Source organism: Lithobates pipiens, unplaced genomic scaffold (genome assembly GCF_037356315.1).
Source record: "Lithobates pipiens isolate NorthernLeopardFrog02 unplaced genomic scaffold, aLitPip1_a1.2 Scaffold_13, whole genome shotgun sequence".
Classification (NCBI taxonomy): Eukaryota; Metazoa; Chordata; class Amphibia; order Anura; family Ranidae; genus Lithobates; species Lithobates pipiens.
In genome coordinates, this window is record NW_027507718.1 from 241,746,508 (window position 1) to 241,774,387 (window position 27,880).

At 42.9% G+C, this 27,880-nt stretch overlaps 1 protein-coding gene across 2 annotated transcripts in view; it reads left to right on the plus strand.

The window, feature by feature from the left end:
* The window catches only part of RASSF6 (Ras association domain family member 6), a 90,096-nt gene that overhangs the window by 42,884 nt on the left and 19,332 nt on the right, over positions 1-27,880 (plus strand). For both annotated transcript variants that reach the window (XM_077476427.1, XM_077476426.1), the window contains exons 4-7: positions 64-212; positions 6,068-6,165; positions 8,986-9,170; positions 21,878-21,979. In XM_077476427.1, the coding sequence (XP_077332553.1) occupies positions 64-212; positions 6,068-6,165; positions 8,986-9,170; positions 21,878-21,979 (534 nt within the window). The remainder of the gene's footprint in view (positions 1-63; positions 213-6,067; positions 6,166-8,985; positions 9,171-21,877; positions 21,980-27,880) is intronic.

The following is a 27,880-nucleotide window of genomic DNA, read 5'->3' on the forward strand; positions in this document are numbered from 1 at the left end:
CATCAGACTATTTATTATTCATTTGTTGCCCAAAGCTAATTATGCTTGCATATCTAATTACAGGAGGCCAAAGGACATATTGTTTTATCAGGTCTAATTGAGATATTCTGGGGAGTTCAGAGACCCATACGATTCAAAATGCAGGATGAAAGAAGTAATTCCACAGAATCAATCCAACTTCCAGAGGTCATAGGATCAAGTATAACAAAAAGGTAAATCCTGTTTCCTTATGGCCCATACACACAATCAGAAAATCATAAGAAAAATACTGCTTTCAAAGCTTTTGAGCTACAATTCATGCAAAATTATCCGAAGGGACAAGCACAAAAATGTTCTCGTCCGATACCAGATAGTACGTTTTTTTTTTTAAATCTGTACAGTTGTCATTCGAAAATACAATACAAATACAACACATTACATCACTTCCGAATTCCGTACGAGAAATAACTTTAGTAAAATCTTCATTTTTCGATTATGAGACTAGCATGCACTAAAAAAAAAAAAAAAAAAAAAAAAGCACAATTCGTCTGATAATCTCATTGTGTCTACCAACTTCGGGGTCACAAATGCAAATATGCAGTGTGGGATAACATAAAACAAATCCTGTTCACTCTTGCCGTCGATTACTGAAATTCTTATGAGAACTGGAGTGTCTTCCTGAGCACTGTAGTGACAGCTAGTGTCCACTGTGCTGCTCATTGCTTTTCTTAGGCTACATGTACACTAGCCTACCCTGACCGTGGCTAAGGGAAAATACAAAATGTGCAGGGCTTGGGTGTGCTTATTACACAGGGTGCAAGACTTAGGAGTGTGTATTTCAGGGAGCTCAGGGCTTGAGTGTGTATATTATAGAGTGTGTACCTCACAGAGCGCATGGCTCAGGAATGTGTGTTGCACAGGGCACTATTTTCAGGATTGTGAAGGGCGCGGGGCTCAGGAGTGTGTATAGCATAGAACACAGAGCTCAGGAGTGTTCATCACACAGAGCACAGGGCTTGAATTGTGTATCGGACAGGGTGCAGACCTCAGGAGGGTGTATTGCACAGGGTGCATGGCTTGGGAGTGTGGGCCACACAGGGCCAGGGCTCAGAAGTGTGTATGCATTGCACAGGGTGCAGGAATGTGTATTAAATAGGGGCAAGCTTTGGGAGTAGGTAACACACAGGCTCACATAGGCACCTAACGGTCCTATATAAACATACACACACTCACAATACAGTTAGTTATAGCAACAGCTGATGCCAGTAGCACAGTAGAACCCAGTCCCTCCAGCTAAACACACATTTATCATCTAAACAGTGTAATCAATCAATGGAGTTTTGTCTACTGCTTTGCATTCACTTCATCAGTTTTATCTGTAGAAGATAAGAGCCACAGGTTTCACTCCACCAATGGAAAATACCATCCATGATATGATGACAGATTTGTCCTCCTGCGGCTTATATTCAACATGTCCTTAAAGCGGGAGTCCGCCGGGACTCCGCGTTTTTTTTTTTTTTTTAAGTCAGCAGCTACAAATACTGCAGCTGCTGACTTTTAAAATAGTGACACTTACCTGTCCAGCGCGCCCGCGATGTCGGCACCCGAAGCCGATCTCTAGATCGACACTCGAGTGCTGCCGCCGCCATCTTGGGTATGGGAATCAGGAAATGGAGCCTTTCGGCTTCATTTCCCGGTTCCCTACTGCGCATGCGCGAGCCGCGCTGCGCAATGAGGATGGTCCCCGCTGCCTCTGGGATCTGTGTGTTTCCCAGCAGGCAGCGGGGCACTTGCGGAAGGGGGCGGGCACTTGCGGAAAGGGGCGTAATGTACGCCCCTTTCCGCAGAGAGCTAGCCCGGAAGCCAGGTAACTGCACCCCCCTCCCCCCTGAAAGGTACCAATTGTGGCGCCGGAGGGGGGGAGGAATCCGATGAGCGGAAGGTCCATTTTAGGGTGGACCTCCGCTTTATCCTCTTCAAATCCCAAATTTGAATTCCACTGGAGCTCACAAACACTTTCAATACAACAGGGATCTTTTATACTGTCCTAACCCCTCTGTAAAGCAATTTTCCATTCCAACTAGCAACAGTTAATGGTGGAATTCAAGGTCCCACCTATGTGGGATGAGTGGGATTAAGAATGCAGAAGGGTGTAAATTTTCAGATTGGACATACCTGTGTAGTGCTACCCCTGAAGAAGGATTCTTTTTCCCAGTAATTTCCCTGCAGCCAAGCACACACTATCACAATCACTCTTCAGCTCAATAATGTGTAGGGGTGTTCTTTTTGGTATTTTGAGTATTGGAGTAACTGAAATAGGGTTGAGGGAATAGAGTGGGATACTTCACAAAAGAACTATGTACAGTTTGAGGACAGTAAACTTCCTTTGGTAGAGCTGAGGCGGAAGTCCTTGCACAAACAAACTATGGGCTTGGCTTTGTAGTAGAAGCAATCAGAACCAAGTACCTTCACAAAGAACCAGATAGACTAAACTCTTCAGGACCCCAGCCGATGTCCCCTCTAAACAAACACACAGCTGACTGTCTAGCACCAGAGGAGGTGGCAGCAGCCCAAAATTCTCCAAGATCTCCCACAGCAGTCTACTCAGAAATATCTAAGGAAAGTTGGTTGCCTCCTTCCAACATCTATGTGACACCTTTCCCCTGTGATACCATACTAGATCATCAGCAGACTGCCCCTCGGTCAGCTCTCCACAGTTTCAGCATCCAGGCCCTCAGGTAGCCCTCCTGAGGTCTCACATACAGCAAGTACAGGGCAGCAAGCCCTCCAGACTGTGTTTTCTCCTGAAGGAAAAGACCAGACTGCTCTTTGTCTCAGAGTATTTATACAGCTCCCCAGCAGCCTTCAGGGCCATCCTCCCTGGCATTGGTCAGAGCTGTATAAATATTCATGCTGCTTTTTGAATTGCTCCACACCTGTTTTTCAGAGAGTTCTCCAGTTCTCTGGAAAGCAGAGGAAACAGTCGAACCAGCAGCAGCTGAAACACTGAACAGAAGTAACTAATTACATGCAGCTTCACAAATTAAAGTCAGCACAACTAAATTTACCTAACACGGCAATTTCAACTTAGAAACAAAAACACAGCCAGCAGAATGGCAGAGATAGCTGAGTGCTGTGCATAGTAAGGAGTTTGCTGCTTCATACCACTGCCTAGCACAGGACCAGCTTGATTCGGCACAAAAAAGGCCTTTAACTACCTGGTGCTTGGCCTTCTGCTTTTAATGAAACTATAGTGTATATGATCAGTTTACAAATCCAATCTAAGGCTTTCAACCCAGCCTCTACCATTTTTTATTTTTTTTTGGTGGCAATCCAAAACACCAGAATTAGCCTGTATTTATTTCATGTGGTTTTTTTTCACAGCTCCCAGTAGCGGGCTGCAACAAGTGCAAGTGCCATGGGGTATTGGCAGGTAGATTGTCTGTAACAAAGGGGGAGTCCAGCCCTACAGGAAATTGCTGTGTGTCTAAGTGGGGTTACTCCAGGGAATTCCTGTGCTATTCGATCTGTGACCTGTATTTGGTCAGTGCTTTTTTAAATTAGCATTATTAATTGATCAACCTAATCAAGCAACAAATCTGTTCAATGACTGTTAAGAAGCCTAGACATAAAGGGGTTGATTTACTAAAGGCAAATAGATTGTGCACTTTGCAAAGTGTAGTTGCAATCTGCAATTGGAGTTGCTCCAGAGAATAGAAAAAGAGCAAAAGGTCTGCTGACTTCCATCATCCAGTCATGTGCATGCAAAAATGCTGTTTTTTTTTTCTTGCATGATTGGTAATTCTTTGCAAAGTAAAGCTTCACCTCATTTACTAAGCTCTGGAGCAACTGCACTTGCAGAGTAAAACGCATTTCGCAAAGTGCACAGTCTATTTTTCTTTAGTAAATGAATCCCATAACCTCAATATCACATAACAGATCTTGCACCTTTATATTAGTAAGGCTCAGTTCACACTGCAGCGTTGTGCCCTATGCCAACTGCTGGGAGTGTGAATTCAAAATTAATGACACCCCCAAATCAGTCCACATATCGCAAAGTGATCTGCAAATTCGGACAGGAATCGGATTGACTGGGTCTGAACACTTAGGTTATCTGATTCTGCTGCGGACCAAAAAAAGGGTCCTGTGCGAGTTTGGTCCGAAGGCGATGCAAATTCAGCCATACTATCTGTATGGCTGAATTCGCATCACATGGACAGCGCATGTGGTTTGCACTGCAGTACGGTGCAAATTACATGAGATCTCGCACCACGCAGCAGTGTGAACCAGCCCTTAAAGCACTGAAACTGTTGTTGATTGGAAGGGCAAGACCACAGCTTTATTTATCAATAGTCTCCATAAATTCAATGAATAACTCCAACATGAACATAAAGGTTCCAGAAAACAACCGAGTCAATCACAGGTGACTGGCACTTTTTTTCATTTTTTTTTTAAATATATAGGAGGGAGGGTTGGATCTTCTCATTCAGGAGCCAGAAGTCCAAAGAGAAGCGTTTTCCCATCCACAGGTTACTTTTACAGCCCTCCTCCACCTTGCCAGCCCTTCTTAGAACCCAAAGGTGAACTCCGCACTAACATAATGCCATGCTTCAAACCAGTCAGTAGTCCCTTTCCTTAATGTGCAAGGGCTCTTTCAAGTAAGTATGCTCTTTGGTCCAATCCCCTGGTCTCTACATCACTATTGTGTGCTGTAGAGAAATAGGAGTCTGCAGGAGGAACCACAGTTTGCAGCAGGGGACAAACAATCTGTCTCCAGTCTCAGCGACACAACAGGAAATCAGCAATAAACACCTAACAGAGGTTCTAACCTTTCTTCATTTTAATAAAAAGGTCTTTTGTTGAAGTTTGTGTTCCCATGGGAGAAATTATTTTCACTTCTTGTTTGGGTAACAAATAGGAGAAGGGAAATCTCCCCAACATGACCACAGTCACCAATAAACACTTGATAGAGGTTCTAACTCTTCTCTATTTCAAAAACAAAGTATTTTATTGTTTTTCTGTTTTCCCCGGGGAGGGGGAGTATTTTGGTTTCCTGTCTGGGTGACACAGCAGGAGAAGAAATCTCGCTAACATGCACACAGACAACAATAAAAAAACTGACAGGGATTTTTTTTTTTTTATTAGATTTCTTTATTATAGATTTTCATCATTACAGACCAGAATACTTTCTTATTGGAAAATATAGTACTTTCATTATTAAACTAATATATAAATTCCTTATTTCTAAAACCTCAAATAAGGTCAGTCCAATGCAAGTTCTGGCATTTTTCTTTCTTTTTCCTTGCATATATCATCTATACAAAAGAACAGGCATATAAGCATCTACAAATAATAACAACATATACACAAACATACAAAAACTAACCAACACAAAAAAAACAGGGATTTTAACCATTCTCTGTTCTATCCATAACTAATAAAAGTCAAGAATTCTGCTTCATCCTTAGATTTTATATTTTCATGAGACATCTTATTTTGCAGGTATGAAATAAGGATATGGACTAGATAGTTCATATAATTCCTTTTAATATAATAATAAAAGCATAAAACTGCACCTAACAAAGTGAGCAAACCCCTTTTGTCAATATAAGGAAGCCAGCGTTGTGTGGATAATTCTCTATCCTGGTACTGCCCAGGTAGCCGACTTCCCTATACTTACACCAGTATTTGTTCACTGCCATTGTAAGTGCAATTATAAGCTTTTATCATTATATTAAAAGGGTTATAGGCACTACCCAGTGCGCCCATGCTTTCCTTTTGTTTATAACATTTGTTTATTTGCACAAAGCTAAAATACATAAAAGAAAATCATATGATATGATAAATTAGACTACAGATGCAAATAAATTGCAAAGTCAACTTGCTGGTATTGCTGTAATTCATCTATTGTCCATTGTACATTTTAGATGTATTATTAAAAGGCGACCATTACAGTGATAAATTAGAATTAGTATCCCATACTCAGCTACTGGTCTTTCATTGAAATATTAGGCTTTAACCATAATGGTCTCATAAAAAATATACACTTGGCGTAATGATATAATTTTTGCAATTACATTTTTTCCAGTGGAATGATGCGTTGGGGCGAATTTGATGACCTTTATCACATTGCTGAAATAGAAGAAGCTGGAAAGACTTCTGATGGTGAATCAGACTCACAGAATGGTAAATATTATGAACCAAAAACCAAAAGAAAAACTAGAGCTTTCCAAACTACCAGAGTAATAACTATTCAATAAACCTCTTCTCAATCAAATGTAGCTTCCATAATGCTTACCCCCGGTAAGGAGCTGCTGTTTTCTTGGGTCCCCTATTCCCAGAGCCTACGACTTTGCATGAAGCACCTCTGGAACACCTGGACTTAAGAGTGGATATTTATTGCAAACAAAATACTTTAATACACAATGATACAACAGCCAAAAAAATGGAAAACAGCAATGAACTCTACCAAAAAATAAGTGCAACAGTTGCAACCCCCCCCCCCCCCAAAAAAAAACTAACACATATACACCTAATAATAAACAGGCAGACCTGTGAAAGACCACTAATCCCTATACTAAGGAAGATCCTGTTTAAGGGATGATGCTAGGGCAATGGTCTAGGCAGTCTTTGGCAAACCTTCCACTATTGGCCAGTGTGTTGGGCCCAAATCAGGTGTCAAAATTAAGTTCCTCCGAACCTGGGTATAGGTGCCTGCATGATGTCCCAAACAGGCAATCCTGTTCTCTTAAACAAGGTGTAGTAGGGTTTGGCCAGTGGCCTCTCACCATCTCCCAAGATGACAACTTGTGTCCTCCCCTTCTCCTTCCGGGGCTCAGTGGAGTCATCTACAGTAGTGTCCTCCTTCACAATAAGGCAGCATCACCAGGCTTAACAGTGGCATTCCCATAAACAAGGAGATGTTATTTACTCAGCCTTTCCGACACTGTGGTAAAACATCATGTTATCAGCCTGCTACACTGTCAGTCTCCAACAACATTCCTCTCATGACTGCCCCTAGCCCAGGAACAGTGCTTTCTTTTCCTATCTTTAGAGCCCTGGCCAAGCTGGGATCTGTATTTCCAAGACTAGTTTGATGTAGAGGCTCATTCTCGCTAGGGACTACATTCCCCACAAGTCATAGTTCCTTTCAGCAGACTCTGCCTTTCCCAGAATCCACAGCAGCTCAGTTTCAGCTTCCTCTTTGTGATCCCAGGTCCCAGGCGGTGAGCAGGATCTCAGATTACACACACAGCCCGGCAACAGCAGCAGTGTCTTTTCTCTACCGCCTCCTTGGGAAGAGGAGAGGAGTTGCAGGGCAGTAGCAGTAATATTATCTGGTCTCTGCTGTCAGACAGAGCAACAGTGGACCAGGGGCTGAATAAATGGCGTAATAGGAAGGATTTAACAGATTACAGTACACACTGAAGCTGCATTCACATGGGAGTTTTGAATCATTGGCAGAATCGCTGCAATTCTGCTCGCAATTTAAAAACTCCCAGGTGTGAATGACAAATTTCAAAACGCACATTTCAGATGCCATTCATTTAAATGGCACTTAAAAATGCAGTGCGGTTCTTACATAGTTACATAGTTAGTAAGGTTGAATAAAGACACCAGTCCATCCAGTTCAACCTGAGTGAGTGTGGGTGCATGTCTACAATTGTCCCTATCCCTGTACATTGTGTCTCATTAAGATGCTCATCTATTATATTATTATTTTATTCAAGGTACCCATATAGCGCTGTCAACCTATGCAGCGCTCCACACACACATCGCACCCCCACATTGGTCCCTACCCTCAAGGAGCCCACAATCCAAGGTCCCCAACTCGCATTCATATACTAGGGCCAATTTTGGACAGAAGCCAATTAACCTACCAGAATGTCTTTGGAGTGTGGCAGGAAACCGGAGTACCTGGAGGAAACCCACGCAGGCACAGGGAGAACATGTAAACTCCAGGCAGGTAGTGTCATGGTTGGGATTCCAACCAGCGACCCTTTTTACTGCTAGATGAGAGTGCTACCCACTACACCCCTGTGCCACCCAGTTCTGGTGTGATTGTTGTGCGATAAATCGCGTTGCAATTGCAGCTAACCACGTCACATGAAGCATGTTGCCCAAAAGAAGCTCCTGAACTTTTTTGGGATGACAAGCCCTTTAGATGTCATTCAAATGAATGGCATCTGAAATGTGCATTGTCCAATTTTTCATTCACACCTGGGTGGCGATTCTGCCCAAGATTGAAAATGCCCATTTGTAAATACAGCTTCAGGGAAAGCACACTGCAGTAGCTCACATACAACAGTTCTCTCAATCCTATGCTGATACAACAGTTACAAAACAAAGTGAATCCAAAGCGGATCCTAGTGGATCTTCTTATGTGCAGTATATGCATTCATTTAAAGGTTGCAAGTAGAATGCCTCACAATCTAGATCAGTGATGGCAAACCTTGGCACCCCAGATTTTTTGGAACTACATTTCCCATGATGCTCATGCACTCTGTAGTGTAGTTCCAAAACATCTGAGGTGCCAAGGTTTGCCATCACTGATCTAGATGCAAGGATCACAGGACTGTAACTCCTCTTTCTCTGAAGCAAAAACAGGGAAACGTTATCTCAGAACACAACTGAATCTGCAATTGGCTCAGTACACAGTGCCAAGCTGTCTACTGTCCCTTTTCAGTCACAGAATGTGTCGAGTGCAGGACAACCTGGGCTCCGAGGAAGTGGGTTGAACGCAATGGCCATCAAACTTGGAAAATGTAATGGTAGAAAAAATTGCTGCAGGATAAATCTCTGGATTGAGAAAAAAAAATACAGAAAAAAGCTGGTTTTGTTATTTTAACCTTTAATGGGCCATTCATTTCTATCTTGTTATTTTTGGCTGGAATTCTACTTTAAAAATATCAAATTTCACATCCTAATACACTTTGCATATTTTAGTTCTTCCTATTTTCACATTTTAATTTAACCTGTTGTGGTTTCTTCCTATAACCCCTTCAGATTGTGACTATAACAGTAGCACTCTGAAGCCTCACCTTAATGACCATGACCCTGATTCGCCGTCTTTATACCGCACCATGAGTGATGCCGCACTAGTTAGGAAAAGGATTCGTCCAGACACTCCAGACAGAAGCCACCTACAGAAGCATCGGTTTTCCATCAATGGACACTTCTATAACTATAAGGTAAGAGGCAAGCGTCTACGATCATCTAGAAATATTCTACCATTATTTACAATAGTTAGCATATATAGGACTGTGGCCTTTCAACACTAGGTTTGTGTAATAATACCTGAAATCTGCATTTGTAATATCCTCTTGTTACCTGTACAGCAGATATTAGGCTAATGGTGTGAGGTTATATTGTGACTGGCTTTAGTGCTGTCATTCAAACAAGTTTGGCAAACTAAGTGTTGTTTATCCTATTTATGGTACAGTCAGGGTGGTTTAATAATGTACAGTTAAGTCACTAATCTTATCACTTCTGTTGTAGATAGAATGGAATGTGCTGCTTGTAGGGAAAACATAGTATGTTACACTGTCAGTTAGGAAGGCAGCCTTGACATTGCAATTAATGTGTGGACTATACCTTTACCTTGCTTGCTTAGAACGTCAACTCAGCACATTTTAACTCTATGTCTTTTCAAACTGGTGGTCTGTCAAACACCGGGCCACACTGCCACTTGGAGGAGGCACATCAGGTGGCATCATGGTGGCCGCATGGAGATGAGCTATTTGATGGCTGAAGGGGGAAACCAAGTCGCCGCTAGGCAGCAATCGGCGGGAGGGGCGTTCACCTTCCTGGGGCTCCAGTGTGTCGGACCGAGTTGAGGAAAGGCAGCTCTAGGTTGGCCTGCTTCAGGGCTGCTGTAAATAAAGGCAGAAAGAAGTCTCCTAGAGCGGGGATTGGAGGGGTGAGCATCTGGTGGCGGGCTATGGGTGGCAAGTGGCATTCTGCATTTGGTGGCAGGCTATGGGTGGCAAGTGACAAGCTGCATCTGGTGGCAAGGCAATGGTGGCAAGTGACAAGCTGCATCTGGTGGCAGGCAATGGTGGCAAGTGACATGCTGTATCTGGTGGCAGGCAGCAGTGACAAGTGACAAGCTCAGGGCTCCCACTGATTCTGCATTATGGTGAGTGAACAATTTCATTATATATTACAATGTAGTAATGGAAACAATGTGATTCAATCATTCTGATACCATATCAAGCATAGTATTGGGATGATTGAAGGGCTAACACCAGCCATTCGCCCTACAAATCACTTGCTGCCGTATTCCCCGTCAACCTCGACTATCCCCCCCCCCGTCCTTGGCAAAATATTCTTCCACAAAACCTTTAACCCGTACCAAAAAGGTTGGGGACTGCTGTGCTAGACCACAGCATCTCCACCACACCTGGGTCATTATTTTTACTTTGATGGCTACTGTGGCTCCTTCACTGCAGCTGTAAATAATTGCCACTGAGGCATAGCCTGTAATTATGTCCATAGTGTAAGAGCATTATATTGGTAATAATTAACAACCTGCTTAGAGTACAAGCTCTGCATACTGTAGCTGGTGTTTTATAAAATAATTTATGGCCCTGGCAAAAATATATAAAGAAAGCTCAGGTAGATATCCAAAAATCCAAACCATTTGCAGCTGCCAAGTTAACCAGTAGGGTTGTTTATATGTAAACTGAAAAAATGAAGGAAGAAATATATTTAGTTAACCACATGCCATCCAGCATGTACATGGATGACCAGACGGCTTTCTTCTGAGGGCAGGAGGCCATTTTAAAATGCTGCACGCCCTCTAGTATCTACACGAGGACACTCCATGTCCATTGCAGACCAAGAGACAAGGGTACAGAGCCACTGAATTTGGTCCTATATCATATGATTGCTATGACTAATCACATTGATCACAAATATAAACAAACGCTGCATTTTGCAACCAGTGCTTTGCTTCCTCTCACACAACAATCAGCTGTGAGAGGAAACAGAGTGTTTCCCTACTGTGGATGTCAGCATCTTTTTTACAGTGTCCCTGATCACTAACTACAGCGTCCCTGATCGCTAGCCACACCTTTACAGTGTGATCAGATGAATGCAGCCATCCAAAGTTTCCCTGATGAACATCACACCTGTACAGTTTGACCAGATGAATGCAGCCATCTAGAGTTTCCCTGATCAACATCACACCTGTACACTGTCAACAGATGAATGCAGCAAATCACAGTGTTCCTGTTTGCCACCAAACTGGTACAGTGTTATTTAGATAAGTGCAGCTGGCCACAGTGTCCCTGATTGTTAGCTACAAGAATACAGTGTAACCAGGCCAGTGCAACTTGCCACAGTGTCCCTGATCACTAGCCACACCAATATTTAAACCCAGCGACATTGTCCCTGATCACTAGTCACACCAGATCCTCTTTCGTGGTGGTCGAAGCCTACTGATTGTCTTCAAAATTTGTCCAAACAAAAGGATTTCTGGCACATTTAAGCCTTGTTATTGCCAACCTAGTCGACACTTGCAATCTCAAGGAATATAGACTAAGGCTCATGTCTGATCTGGTCTACAAGAAGTCCAGAACAGCTGTCACCGGAGGTGCCGTAGTATCAATATCTCGCTCTGCTGAGAAATAACGCAAACTTGTTTCAGATTTTGGCATAGATGTTGTTAGTAAAGTGCCTTCTCACACTCCACAAGGTAGAGATCATCCTTGAAGCAGGCTAGGTTCTCAAGCTTCCCCTATCAGTCGTCCTGTTTGCAGCCATGGCCTGCATATGTGTAAAGGGGAATTGGCTTCTGTCTCATGAGATGAATGGCCACTAAATCTCAAGGCCCTCATTGTCAAAATGGAGGAATGGCTATGATTACCATGTTTACTCTCGACAGCCTCAAGAGGAATCTTATTACGAGAAAAGTTGTTTGAAAATATATAGGCTAGATTGCAGCTCTATGAAGCAAATCAAAGCATTTTTCCCCTCTGCCTTGGGGTGCAGAATTGATTCAGACATCTTCCTAAGTTTGAAATTGCTGTGAGAAGCAATGTAGTCTGTCTGTGGTTGGCCCCACCTGTGGACCAGCTCATAGAAGATCTACAGTGTAGGTCCCACTCGTGTTCTGGAAAGTTTGCATGATGGTCAGTCTGTCTGTGTGTTCAAGTTCCCTAGGAGGTAAACTGCTTTCGGATTTTGCAGGTGATTTCCTGACCCCGACAGCGCGGGGTTCACCTCTCTTGATAGCATATTGGCACAAGTTCCTTCTTGGTGATGAATATAGGCAATTGCTGCCATGTTGTTCAACTGCAGAGAGACTGATCTTCCCTTGAATCTGCGTAGTAAGGCAAAAGGTGCTAAACAAGCTGCTTGGATTTCTAGGGTATTTAAGACTTCCCCGCTTGGCTGGGAATCTCCCAATGTACTGAACCGATGGTTTCTCGCAGTGTACCTTCCAGGTTACCTTTGCTGAGACAAATAGTAATTGTGATCTAGTCTAGTAATGGTTGTAACAGGCCGACTTCATCAGATTCTCTTTCTTCAGCCACCACTGTATACTCCTACTCATACTGAATGACAGTTGATAACTGTGCCAGACTCTGTTTCCTCTATTGTGCTAAGAATCCCAGCTTAAACTGTCAAAGTCAGAGCGCCCAAGGGATTATTGGTATGACGACATTGTGCTCCAAAGATTGCGGCATTGAGAGATGGTCAAACAAGTGGAGATTACTTTGTTCAGAATTTCTTCTTTGACTGCCATCGTTTTCTCTGGTGGAAGCAGAGCAGGAGTTGGCAGAGTACCTCCCGGCATGCTACCTGTTAAGTTAGAGAGTTAATAAACCAGCCATATCCCCACAGGGTGTTTATAAGAATCTCTTGGTGCATGAGCAATTGTTTCAGACCTCTGGATAGAAGAATAATGTTGTCCAGGTAGTGGCGCACCCAGAGAACTTGTTCTGTGGGTGGAGCTAACACTGCACTGAGAGCCATTGTGAACATTCTCGGAGACCTGCATAGGCCAAAAGGCAGACTGTTAAACTGGAAATGCATCTAGCCAATCACAAGCTTACCAATTATGAAAAAAAAAAAAATTTGGGATGTTTGGATAGTCATCGTGAAGGTCCAAAAATAGCATTTTGCCATCTGGCTGCGCTGGTTTAATGGACTCCATTTTGAACATCTCTAAGGGGATAAAAAATGTTAATGTCTTCAGATCTACAACCGGCGCTAGCCACCATCCCTTGCAAACTACATACAGGTTTGTATTGAAGTCTGTATATTCTTTTTGTGAATGGAATCAGGACGAAAACCCCCCTAGGTCTGATATGTATGTATTATAGCAGCCCATCTGCCTAGAAGAATGGAACCTGCTGAGAGGAGGAACATTCCCTATTCCTTTGCTTCCTAATTGCTGGAGCAGGACGGACTTCCTGTTACTCCTGGTATTGCTGTGTTAAGTTTCCTACCAACACAGAGATTTCCTGTTATAAGGTATCTTACACCAAACTTGCCAGAGAAAACAAATGCACCCCAAAGTTTCAAACATCGTGTCTAATGTAGGCAGGGATTAAAGCGATGCTATCCAAACTCTAACGAGGATAAAACCTGTATAGATGAATAAAGGAGATTTTCTCTCTGGATTTTGTCGTTCTGAAGAAAGTGTGAATATGACTTTACCCATACAATTGGCCTGCTTGACTGTCTGGAACAAAGTTCAACGGAGGAAAAACTGAAGCCAGCAGTTCCGGGGCTTCCGAGCCTTCCTCTGATGAAGAGGAGCTACTACTGTCTGCAGGCTGTCCACTTGCCAGAGTAGCGGAACTAAGTGGAATAATGCCACCTGCCGAGATGCCAGGATGCTCTTCTTGTGATAGGAGGGGTCTGCCTGGCCGAGATAACTGAAATAAGTACAGCATAAAATCTCACTCCATCCTCTTCAATAACAATGATATTTGAGTGTTACCTGTCAACTGCAAACTCCTCCAGGCAGTCTTTACTCACCAGCCTATTGGGCATAGGTATTGCGCCACAGGCGCAGCAGGACTTTTGCTGGTATGGTCGCGTTGCTCTAGGAAGAAGCGTGAACATCATCCTTGGAACTTTCCCCTTCAATGGGAGTGGCCTCTAGGGCTCTGTTCCAAAGAACTCCAAAGAACGTCTGCCTTCCGTGGCTCTTAAACTTAGGGAGCATGAGCATGAGCATGTGGGGCTGAAAAAATTCAAAGCAATCCCGCAAAGGGAGGCACTCTTTTCCTGAAACTTACCACATGATGGTCTCCCACCTTTGAATTTGAGGGTCTTTTGTATAAATAGTGATTGACTCATGGTTTGAGGACAAATAGAATGCCATGCTGAAAAAAACAAGGATAGCTGAAAAGGAAAATAGAATCAGAGAGCAAAAGGTTTAGAGAGGAAAGAGAAAAATATACATTGGTAACAAAAATGAAAAAGTGTTCCTTTTTTTTTCTTCTTTTAAACAAAAGTCTAAGGGAAATAAATAAATTATTGCCCATATATACACATATGAATATGTGCATACGCCAATATATACAAACACAGGTTTTTTTTTTTTTTTGCCATACCTGAAACAAACAGTATGGGGCATTGAAGGAAAGCTTGCGTGTTCCAGGAAGCAGAGGGAAGAACGATCCAGAGCCAGACAAAGGAGGCTCTGCCTTATCAAACCTCCAGGGCCATTTGAGCCCCTCTAATTATCCCTGAAGATCTATAGATCTACCCTGTAACTCTGACCCTCATTATTAACAAGAGGGCAGCTTTTCCCAAAAGAAAAATGCCAGTCACTTCTCTCGCCAGCCACTGTGCATGTACAGACTGGAGCAGCCCGATGATATCATCAAGAGTGCCTCCAGCACAGAGAAAACAGTCCAGCACAGGATAAAACAAGCAAAAGGCCAAACGTAATTAAAAAATGGTGCCAAAGAAGACACAAAAAAGGAAAAGATCAAGGTAAAAAAGGGTAAACATATAGGGAGACAGAAAAGAAAAACAAAAAGGGATAGGCAGCCCTGTGAGACACAAGGGACCAAAGGAGTGAAGTAGCTGCCCCCCCCCCCAAGCCTCAGCCTGCAGACACTTACTGGCAGATTTCGTTCCTAAAGAGGAAACATTTCAGGACCCCATCAAGACTACAGAAGGGGTCCCCAGGCTATTTAGCGGCCTGATTGCTGGGACTTTGCACTGGGGGATGCTCAACCCAGCCGGATGCTGCACGGAGGCAGAAGTGCTTACTCTTCACTGGTGCATGGAGGTATGAGGAAAAAAAGAAGAATGGGGTGAGGCCTAACTAGGCCTTAAAATTATGCTATTCACTGGTCCAGAGAGAGTGGAAGAGAGGCGGAGCCTATCACCAGTGTGCTGCCATGGTGGCGTCAGGAAATAGCAATTTCAGCTATTTAGCTAGATCCCTTTGATTAGTGCAGACCGTGTTAATTTTGACATCAAATTTCGATTCAGTTTTACTTATAGTCTTTTGACTAAAATACCATTTTAGTTTTAGTCGTATTTTAGTCATCTGAGTTGTTTTAGTCATATTTTAGTTGACTAAAATCCCCAGTATATATTAGTCGACTAAAATCTGATGGGTTTAGTTAAATTCGAATGCATTGTTTCTTTAGAACTGCCAAGCATCATATAAATAAAAGAAAAGTCTGGTGTCACCAATAACACACCTCCATCCCTAATAGTACAATAGAAACACGGATGTCTCCCTTGGGACTTTGAATGAGGTGTGCACAATTGGCCGATAAAATTGACAAATGTAAATACAGTAAATTATTTATTACAGAAATTGTCACACATAACAATGTAACATACAAAGGCAAAGCCGATACAATAGTACACATAGTTAAAGATTGCATTGCATTTAAAGTACATGAGTATACATGACATTTATAAAAGCCGACGCGTTTTGCAAGATGTGGCTCGCTCTTCAGGGGTGGATGCATGTGGAATATATCTGGAAACTAATAATCAAAAAGTAACGTAACACATGAATGAATGGACAAATGGTAAGAGGGGCCTCACAGAAAAAAAGACCCCATACTCACCAATCGGCAAAGCCTAGGTGCCTGTGGCTATGTTCACCAAGGTTGGCAGCAATATATGCTTGGGAAGGGAGCTGAGGAAGCGCAGCCAACCAAAAAACCCAGACCAAGGAACAATGGGAAGGCAGACATGGCATGAGTAGGAATGAGTGACCTTGGAGATCCTAAATAATCCGTTCAGGTGTCAGCTAAACTGTGAAATCTATATGCTCAAACATTGCTAAATTAGCAAAACAGTAACAAGGTATATAATGGAATGCATGACTGCATGTATAAACCAACCTGTAGTGATGGTAAGATGGATAAGGCCAAGGAAAAATGTGTGCAATAAAGCAGATATGTGAAAAGGGATGTCAGTAAAGGTAATCCCTGAAAGGGACAGGGAAGCTGGTCAGAGTTAATGGAAAGATATATGGAGCCAAATACAGGGCAATCTTAGAAGAAAACCTGTTAGAGTTAGAGTCTGCAAAAGACTTGAGACTGGGGAGGAGGTTCACCTTCCAGCAGGACAACAACCCTAAATATACAGCCAGAGCTACAATGGAATGGTTTAGATCAAACTTTATTAATTTGTTAGAACGGCCCTGTCAAAGTCCAGACCTAAATCCAATTGAGAATCTGTGGCAAGACTTGAAAATTGCTGTTCATAGACACTCCCCGTCCATTCTGACAGAGCTTGAGCTGTTTTGCAAAGAAGAATGGGTAGAAATTTCACTCTCTAGATGTTCAAAGCTGGTAGAGACACACCCAAAAAGACTTACAGCTGTAATTGCAGTGAAAAGTGGTTCTACAAAGTATTGACTAAGGGGGGCTGAATACAAATGCACGCCACACTTTTCAGATATTTATTTGTAAAAAAAAATTAAAACCATTTTATATTTTTCTTCCACTTTACAATTATGTGCACTTTGTGTTGGTCTATCACATAAAACCCCAATAAATTTTTTTTTAAGTTTTTGAATGTAACATGACAAAATGTGGAAAACGTCAAGGGGTGTGAATACTTTTTCAAGGCACTGTAGATTCGATTTAGTTTTAGTCATAGTCTTTTGACTAAAATGCTATTTTAGTCTTAGCCATATTTTAGTCTTTTGACTAAAATGTAATTTTAGTCGTATTTTAGTCATCTGAATTGTTTTACTTTTAGTCATATTTTAGTCAACTAAAATAGTATTAATTTAGTCAACAAAACTATTTTATTCAACAAAATTAACACTGGGTACAGAATACAGACTTGAGTTGTCAAGTTCTAGAAAGTTGTATTTCTGTGACATCTAGTGGCAATATTAGGAGCTGCAATACTGACTTTTTCTTCCTCAATTAGGTTCAAAGAATGCTTTTGCTACCCCATGAAAAAAAATATAGGCACATTGTAAACCAAAATGATCTGATATTTAAAGTGGTTGTATAGTCTATTTTTCAACTTTTACCTACAAGTAAGCCTACAATAAGGCTTACCTGTAGGTAAAAAAAAATCTCCTAAACCTGTACGGTTTAGGAGATATTCCCCGTGTAATGAGCCGCTGACTGCAGCGGCGCATGCGCACAGGGAATTCTCGGCTGGAAGCCCGGCAGATGCCAGACCTTGCCGGAAAGAAATCTCCCATGCGCATGCTCGGGAGTGACGACATTGCGGCTCCAGCCACTCACAGTGCTGGAGCCACGATACCCGGAAGACACGCGAGGCAACATGTCATCTCCCTCAGCATAGACCAGGTGAGTTACCGACGCCTCGTTCTAAGGTGAGTATTTTATAATGAGCTAGTATGGGGAGCATACTAGTTCATTATGCCTTTTGCCTAACAGGGGTATTAAAAAAAAAAGTGTCAGCGGTTATACAACCCCTTTAAGTAGCAGAACAAAATACCACAGTCCTGAAAAAGAATCTTATTTTCGAAAGATCTATATACAGGAGCATGGCTGGGATTGTGAAATACTTTGGCACCCTTGGGCACCAAGGGGAGGGGAAATTGAATGGTGCGGAATTGTGGGTAATCTCGGGTCTATGCAGTGTCGCACTCATATGGCACAGTCTGTGCACCCACAAAATATGCTTTTTCTTACTGTGCTACTGGTAAAAGTCTAACAGACACATAAAGATCATAAGATAATAAAGACATAAAGATCAGCACAATCATATAAAAAAAATTAAACTCTCCCATTACATATGCGTTTCTGCATACAGACTACAGACAGAGAGTTAATCATTTCTCTGAATCTATTAAAGTATAAGATCACCTTTGTCAATATGTCCCTTTTTTCCCCCTGTTGTAAGGGTGGAACATGTAACATGCTCCCACTCCTGCAAACTCTCGCCGATCTACCCCAACCCCCTTCTTCCTCCATGAGACAGTGGGCTGGGGATCTTCTCCCCTCATCTGCTGTCACAAATTGAAAAGGACACAGTCATGCAGGGCTCCACCCACACGCACGTCATTCATTCACAGAGATCTATGAATGAATGAACTACAAGTACCTTCATCCTTTCCAGAGCTGATGACTTGTAGTTATCAATGAACTACCAGGGCTCTAGTGGGTGCTCTGGGTAGTTAATTGAGTCTTCTTGTTATTGTGTAACTGCCTGCCTGTATGAGCAGACAGATACACTGACAGTCTGCAGGAACCTGAGATTGCACCCATGACCTGCTGATCATGGGTGCAATGCTTACAAGCGCCTAAAAAAAAAAAAATAATATTAAATGTGTTAAACTTATCCTTTAAACGGCCAATAAGTATATCAGATGAAGCAGAGTTTTGGCTGCAAAATGCAGCCTTTGTTTTCATTTGTGATTGGTCACAGTGATCATGTGATACAGAGCTAATTTCTTTGTCCCTGTACCCTTGTTTTGTGATCTCCTATGTTTAATGGACACAGAAATTATGCTATGCAAAGGAAAGGCTAATGCTGTCCAGCAACGTACCGGTACATTGCTGGATTGGAAGGGTGATATCTAGGTCATCGCTGGAGCAATGATCAAGATATCATTTTTTAGGGCTGGCAATTCCCTTTAATGTAAAAGTAATGTTGGCAGCTAAGAAGCTGCTGGATTACTTTTACTTTTCCCACCCCCTCCTGCCACTGGTAAGGATGTGACTGGCGGCATCCGGTTCCTGGGACACAGTGAGCAAAATGAATGTTGTTCCTCCCACTGTGTGACATCAGAAACGAAAAGCGACAAGGATTTTGTCATTTCCGGTTTAGGTTTCATGTGAACAAGCCCTTGCCAGCGTGTACAAGCATCTGATCAAACAGATCTTGGTTTGGTCAGATGCTTTGGAGGGCAGAGGAGAGATCTGGGGTCCATTAGACCCCAGATCTGTCCATCAAGAGGACTTGTCATGGCCTATGCTATCACAAGGGATCTTGTTCATCCCATCTGATAGTAATAAAAGAGATTAAAAAAATGAAGATACAGTGTAATTTTTAGAAAAAATAAAGTACAAAATTTTAAAATGCCCACCGTTTCCCCATGTTAATGCACAAATGTGAATTTGCACGTAGGTCTTGCACTCATATGTAAAAAGCGATCTCACCACATATGTATCACCATGAACGCCAGAGTGAGAGAAATAATTTTAGCTCCATGAATCCTCTGTAAGTCTAAACTGTTACCTTCTAAAGGCTTTTAACCACTTTCAGCCCCGGACCATTTTGATGGCTTAAGACCAGACCACTTTTTGCGATTCGGCACTGCGTCAATTTAACTGACAATTGCGCGGTCGTGCGACGTGGCTCCCAAACAAAATTGATGCCCTTTTTTTCCCATAATTGGCGCTTTCTTTTGGTGGTATTTGATCACCCTTGCGGTTTTTATTTTTTCTGCTATAAACAAAAAAAGAGCAACAATTTTGAAAAAAACGCATTATTTTTTAGTTTTTGCTATAATAAATATCCCCCAAAAATATAAAAAACTTTTTTTTTCCTCAGTTTAGGCTAATACGTATTCTTCTACATATTTTTGGTAAAAAAAAAAAGCAATAAACGATTATTAATTGGTTTGCGCAAAATTTATAGCGTTTACAAAATATGGGATAGTTTTATGGCATTTTTATTAGTATTTTTTTTTTACTAGTATCAGCAGCGATTAGCGATTTTTATTGTGACTGCGACATTATGACAGATACATCGGACATTTTTGACACATTTTTGGGACTATTGACATTTATACAGCAATCAGTGCTATACAAATGCACTGATTCCTGTGTAAATGACACTGGCAGTGTAGGGGTTAAATGTGTCCTAGGGGCGTGTTACTAACTGTGGGGGGCTGGGCTATGTCTTAGTGAACACTGATCTCTGCTCCAATCACAGGGAGCAGAGATCAGTGTCACTTGTTGCTAGGCAGAATGTGGAGATGCTGTTTACATCAGCAACTCCCCGTTCAGCCTCCCCGTGAGACGATCGCGGGTATCCCCGGGGGTCACGGGGGACCCGACTGGCATGCGCAGGGCGGCAATTTCAGCTGGACGTACCTGTAGGCCAGTTTGCCTGCCCGTGCCATTCTGCCAACATACCTATGGAGATTTTTAGGTACCATAATTTTGTGCCATTCCACGTGCAGACTCGATTTTAAAGTGTGTTATGTTTGGTATCTACTGACTTGTCATAACATCATCTTTTATATTTTACCAAACAATGGGGGATTATATTGTGTTTTTGTGCATTACAATTCATTAAAGTGTATTTTCTCCAGAAAATTTGCAAACCACTGCGCCAATAATGTGTGACATAAAAATATGCGCCCACCATTTTATTCCCTAGATCCTCTGGATCTAGAGAATAAAATGGTGGGCGCATATTTTTATGCCACACGATCCCATGTTTGAGGGTTATGTGTAGCTTTCTAGCAAAAAAATACATGTAGGAGAGAGAGAGAATTAGCCCGGATTTGAAGCTGCCCTGGCCATTTATGGGCAATGGTTGGACGGCAAAGGGTTAATACATAGTTTGCATATACTGGTTAAAAGCGACCCTGTTATGACATACAACATTCCAGAAGTGACGATCTCCTGGGTCTCCTCGTAGATCTTTTTGGTTCCTCCTGTTGAGATTCACATCAATACTCTCTTCCATAGTGATGTGAAGGTATGAGAGAGGAAACAATGAGAGCGGTGGGTGACCCAGATGTTTGACACTCCCAACAGTTTTGGTTTCCCTGCTGACTTTTGAGGAACATCTCTACTGAACAGAGCAGCATTCTTGAGGCATGGGCAGCAAAAAAAGTAAGTATTCCTTCTCTTATTTTTCAGGTCTACTTGTTTATGAAAGTTGTATGTTATGACAGGGTCACGTTAAAGTGTCAGTAAACCTTTGGCATGAAAAAAGAATAAAGCATATGCCTCTATATAGCGTGTTTTTGTCTCAATTCAGGGCACTAAGTGTCAATTCTGTCTGTTGCCTTATTCCACTGCTATCTGTGTCAATCACTTCTTGCAGGTTCTCCTGACACCAAGAGATGAAATGTGACAGAGGAGGGAGCTCCAGTACACAGCCTGTGACTGACAGCCGCAGTTCTGTTCCTGTGTGCTATGTGAAAGGGGGTGTCTCTTCCCTCCAATCAGCTCTCAGTTCTCCTCGCTGAGCTCTGCAGAGTGTAACTTGAGTTCCCTGTCCCCTGATTTCTAAAAGCTCAGACAAGTTGTATAAATTCTGCACTTTGAATGGCTGGAGAGAAGAGATGGCTGCAGCTAAACAGGCACAACTTATGTAAAAGGATTTGTGGAGGAAGATGAATTTATGTAGGAGGGTGTATGTAAGGGTTTAGAACCACTTTCTGAGTGCATATGTGAGCCCATGCTATTAGAAATGAACTGTGTTCTAAGTGATATTTTCTCATTCACAGACCTCTATATTCACTCCAGCTTTTGGCTCTGAGACAAAGGTTATGATTAACAGCACTATGAAAACGAAAGAAGTCATTGAGCAATTATTGCATAAGTTCATGGTAGGTAACATGTGTCCAGTATCCCTTCTTTATTTCTTTATTTTTTGAAAATGTGTTTATTGAAGTTTTCTTTGCATACACAAGAGAATAAAAAAAAGACAAAGTAAACAAACTAAACTAGAATATAAGGCCTCTTTCACACGGGACGGATCAGTTATGATCTGCCCTGTGAACATCCGCTTGCTCAGCGGGGATCAACGGCGGATGAAAGGGCGGTCCCTGCACATTGTGCAGAGACCGCCCTGTGAAATCTCTGCTCTCCCCTATGGGGGATCGGATGAAGACAGACCGTCTGTCCGTGTTAATCCGATCCGCTCTGCAGACGGATAGAAAAATAGGATTTTCCTCCATCTGCAGAATTGGACAATAGCGCTGCGTAAACTGTTGGCGCTATATAAATCGTGTATAATAATAATGTCCGTATTTCATCTGAAAATGGATGGATGAAATACAGACAGTCCGCATGTGTGAAAGGGGCCTAAGAAGCGCATGCTACCCATTCCTTCTTTATTTTGATAAATATGTTGGTAAGAAGAAAACTGCTTTAAAATTTCACTGACAGTAACTAAAATAAATAATAGGTAACAAGAATATATAGACACAAACCTAGGCAAAAAAATCAAGAAGGTGTAAATGTTGGTTTAAAGTATAACAAAGGACACAACTTTAAAAAATAGAAAATACATTTATATAATGGTAAGGAGTTAAAACCTTAGATTTTCTTTGCTGTCTGTGTCTCTGTTAGTGAGATTTCTCTGAAACTGAAAAGTTATCCTCTAACTTCCTGTTCAGTCTACAGTATAAGAAGTGTACATAAATCACCCTCTTACTATGGCAAAAAAACCACACAGATAGCAAAAAATAATAATAATAATTTGGCTTTAGATATACTTTAACCTCTTGTCTACTGTTGTACATCTTTAAACAGAGAAGTGGTGGACACTTATTTCTACAGTGATGTTTATAAAAGCCACTACAGAAAAAAAAAACATTGGCCAGTTATGGACATGGTACAGAGCCAATCCGAGCACCTCTATACCATAGGATCACTGTGTTTAGACAAAAGGGAGACCAATCACAGTGATAACATATGTAAACAGTGTAGTGAGCCCTCCCCTTCTCTTACAATGGAAGAATGAGAGGAAAGAGCAACTAATGAATTAATGAGTCATTCTTTAGTTACAACTCACTGTACAGATCATGGCAGCAGCAGATTCCCATAAAGATTTTTATTTACCCTTTTACCCTCCCTCCTATGACCTGTATATTAAAGTGGTTGTATAGTCAATTTTTTTACTTTTACCTACAGGAAAGCCTATAATAAGGCTTACCTGTAGGTAAAAAAAAATCTCCTAAACCTGTACGGTTTAGGAGATATTCCCCTCGCTATGCGCCGCTGACTGAAGCGGCGCATGCGCACAAGGGGATTCGCGGCTGAAAGCCCGGCAGACGCCGGACCCTGCCGAGTGACGATATCGCGGCTCCGGTGTTCTGGCAGATGGTGTCCTGCCATCATATAGTGTCCGCCCCGTACTGCGCATGCACAGTACGGGGCAGAAGAAGCTTCGGAAAATCTTCGAAGATGAATGGCGCCTGCGTTGTGAGTGGAGGTGGTAGCCCCACCATCCAAGCGGACATAGGGTTGGTAAAATTTGAGGGCCCCTCGTGGGCGAGCTTCGCTCGCCATGCTTCGGGCTCGGCCTCGTTGCGCTCGGCTCTTTTCCCTTCCTACTCTATGTCCACTTGGATGGTGGGGCTAGAACCTGGACTCACGGCGCAGGCACCGTTCATCCTCGGCTATTTTTGGAATCTGTGTGTGCTGTGTACTGCGCATGCGCAGTACACAGCGGACACTATCCGATGGGGGATTGTATGTGATAGGACACGACCACTCACAGCGCCAGAGCCGCGATACCCGGAAGAAACGCCGAGGGAGAATGTCAGCTCCCTCGGCGTGGATCGGGCCAGATGTCGGGGCCTCGTTCTAAGGTAAGTATAGCGATACCCTCGCTTAAGAGGGCCGCAAGTTTGGTTTGGGTCCTGAGCACAGCTCCGCCAACCCCCCGGCAATCTGCACGACCCACTCTGGCACAGTTAGTATCTAGCAATACACATTAAATCACTTATACTCTAAATATGTGTGTGTGCGTGCGTGGGTAACTCAAGCTCATAGACAATCTTTGAAAGTATATAACTGACTTTACTTGTTTTATAAAAGGAATAACATGAATTGAACATTTGGTTTGCAACACATAAGCAGGTCCCTGCAGTAACCAGTAATAAAGATAAACAGAGTAATCAGCACAATAAAGTATTGCTATGCAACTCTAACGCTGCCCTTTTTCAGCTACTTCCCCGCATGGGTAAACTAACACCCAGCACTATCTACCTATGCAGTCAGGCCTGACTGATCTAGATGGAAGTCCAGTAAAACAATATTCGCTAGCAATCTTTCGGTGGTGCACTTGAAGAACAACTTTGTAATCCAAAGAATAATAAAGATAAAGCATCTGTCTTTAAACAGCTCTCACCACCCAGACAAGTCCAAGTCCGGTTTCTCTGCCTTTTCGTCTAGGAACAGGAATCTACCGACCTCCGAGTCTTCAATCCTTCTGGTGTACTGCAGCAAGGAATGAGAAAATGTCTCTCAGGTGCAACTAGGCTGGCAGAGAGCTCTTTGGAAAAGAGCACAAGGCCCAGGCTTCAGGCCTTGTGCCTCAGCAGTTCAGCACAGATCTCCTCTTGCTTGAAGAGAGGGGGGTGTCCAAAGAGGAAGAACTAGGCCTCTCCCCCTCCTTATATATCCTCCCCCATGAGTCTTTGAGACATAACTCAAAACATCCTGGGAACCAGCGGGGTTCTGGGAACAGTAGTTTTATAGTCCTTAAAGAGACCCCGCTACACACTCCCCCCACTGAAACTCTTTGGTCCCCAAAGATAAACTTTTAACACATATCCTGTACCAATTTTGAAAGTGCTGGGTATGATGTTGGTACAGGGAATTTCCACCAGAACTCAGAGGTGGGATTCCCTGTCCCACAGGTCACACTGACATGAGTGGCCTGCCTAACTGTGCCAGAGAGTGAGCTGGGGTTGCCCTCCACCAAAGGGTCAGTGGAAGGATTAGAGCGTTCAGCACTTCTTCTAGCAGTCACAACAGAGTCCTCAGAGCTCTCCCCCATTTGAGAGTAGGTTAGCTTCTTGGGGGGTCTCACAACTCGGCGAGCTCTCTGTTCTCTTGGGACTTCAGGCTCTGGTGCCACAGGCTCTACTTCAGGAACACATTCTGACAGCATCACTGGTTCTGGAACATCGGTTTCTTCCTCTTCTGAGTAAATGCTAGGGATATCAATAGAACTAGTTCCCCTACAAACGGGGTTTTTAGGCAGCAAGAGACAGTAATAGAAGCCAATAGAAGTAGTATAAAAGGTATTTTAATATTAATTGGTAAAAACAAACATGAGCTTCACCTGAACACTTGAATAACAGACAAAATCATGTATATAAAGTACATATAATGTCACATGGAAGTAAAATAACAGACACAGCTATGTTACACTGTATGGGTAGATAACAGTGAGAGCATAAAACTAACGCGTTTCAACCCCAAAGGGGGTCTTCTTCAGAGATGGTGGTCTGTTAAAAGAAAAACAAGATTACACTGAATAAATGGATCCGGTGTTATACATGTTAGGGATACCCAATATTAATTTAAAATGGTTTACCCAATAATGTACTTCCAGGTAGGTAAGGTGGATTATAGTGCTTCGGATAAGATTCCCCCATAGGGCAATGTCTCAATTTCCTTTACGCATCTTGAGTAGTACCTGGTCCGTATGTGTTGCCAAGGTGCCAGAGGGAAGAGGAGGCAGCGTCACAAACCCACTGGCGTGACTCGCGGGAGGTCACACTATTACCTTGCCCCCCAGAAGAGGAAACTCCGGGGGGGTAGGTGCAAGTAAGGGTACACCGAAGATATGGCGAGTGACACCTGCAGCGAGATCCCAACAACAGGCAAAAATTAATTAATTAAAAGCGAGGATTATTTAATATTGGAAACATGGAGTGCATACATGATATGAGGCTAATGATATCCTATCCTCATTATGTATGCCAAAGGTTGTATACATGTGTACATATATATATATACACACGTGCACCCCTAATTGTCCAAATATCCATATAGCATGCTTTCTAAGGCCAGGACAGAGAAAGAAAAAAGAGGGGGGGGGCCATGCCTGGGAGTCCAAGGAGCCTAGGAAAAAGGGGAACGAAGGAAAAGATAGCCAGAGATGAGTGAGTGTGTGAATGTGTGCTGCTGTGTGAGCCATGACACACAAGAGAAGGGGGATGGGGAAAAGAGGAAAGGGGGAAATGAAAAGGTGATGAGAAGTGGACTGGTGAAAGACGGTGTGAGTGTGCACTCAAGCAGAGAAAGAAAGAATGCGCAAAGGAATAGTGAAAAAGTGAAGAAAAATATATAAGAATCATGCAACAAAAAAAAACAACACCGCATGTGAAGGTGTGCAAAAACAAGATGCGCTGAAATGGGTGACAGTAGTAGGGAACATAGTCTATAGTCAAGTGCATGATGATATATACATACAAAAAAAGTGTATATGTGTAGTGTGTGAGAAAATACCAAACAGGTATACTAGCCTCATTAGAACAGCCAGGCAAGTGGTGAGATTATTACCTGGATTGTAAGACCTAATGGGAGACTGTTCCAGAAGGTAAAGATGAGGGACGGCGACTTAGACGTTAATCCACAAAGGGTAACTGGCGCAGTCCCTATGACATGTTTCCTGAAGTCCGATCTGTAAATTAATTAGATCAGTCCGCATATTAAACAGCCAATAAAAAGGCTTATTTTGGTGCAGTACGTCACCAAATATAGGTCAAATACAAAGGGAAAATAAGTGCTCACCAAACAACAGGTACAAGTTTCTTTCCTCCTGGATGAATGTACACCTCCTATGAAGGCAGGTTTGTATATAAAGCCTGGAGATTGGCTACAGGTGCATACGCCCACCAATCAACCGGTGTATCCCGAACGCATTGGCTGCCTGAATAGGATCAGCCTCGTGTGGCCGCCCCGGCGTCCTGGAAGGCCGGAAACCGGCCCCGAAATGACGTCGCTTCCGTCGCAAACGCGTGGCGTCACAACGTTACGCACGTTCGTTCGATCGAACGGACGCGCGCGAAGTATATGTCGCGCACGTTCGCCCAAACGAGCGGACGTGCCCGAGATGTGCGCCCGGAAGTGTCCGAGGATGCCGCCGGCAAGGGAATATGTGTCCACCATCCCTCAACAAGGGGGGAGGGGGGACCGGTGGAGAGGCCTGTCCGTAAAATACAGGCAGAAACCACTCCTACCCTTGCCGGGGAGTCAGTACAGGGGGCAGACCCAATTGTCCCCTCCTCACCTCTGGACTGTAAATTGGCAAAGGACCATTGTAGATTTCGAGGGAAGAGAGACATATTCCCAACGGAAGGAAAAATTATTATATTATAAAATAAAATAAAAATTAAGCGATGTCAAGAGCCGAGACTAGCCAGGTACCTCCTGAGCACCCACCGAGGATCTTCGGGAATGATAAAGGGATGGGGAGTGTAGGGGTGAGGAGCATGGAGGACAAAAAAAAAAAAATAATATAAAATTTTAAAATAGAAAGTTGTGCTAGTGAAGGGGGAGAAGATCCAAAGGTGGGGAAAAAGGGAAGGTAGGTGGCAAGTCGAGGCATAACATCACAAAAAGCCAGGTGGAATTCACCAATCAAGTTCCCCTTTTTCCTAGGCTCCTTGGACTCCCAGGCATGGCCCCCCCTCCCCCTCTTTTTTCTTTCTCTGTCCTGGCCTTAGAAAGCATGCTATATGGATATTTGGACAATTGGGGGTGCA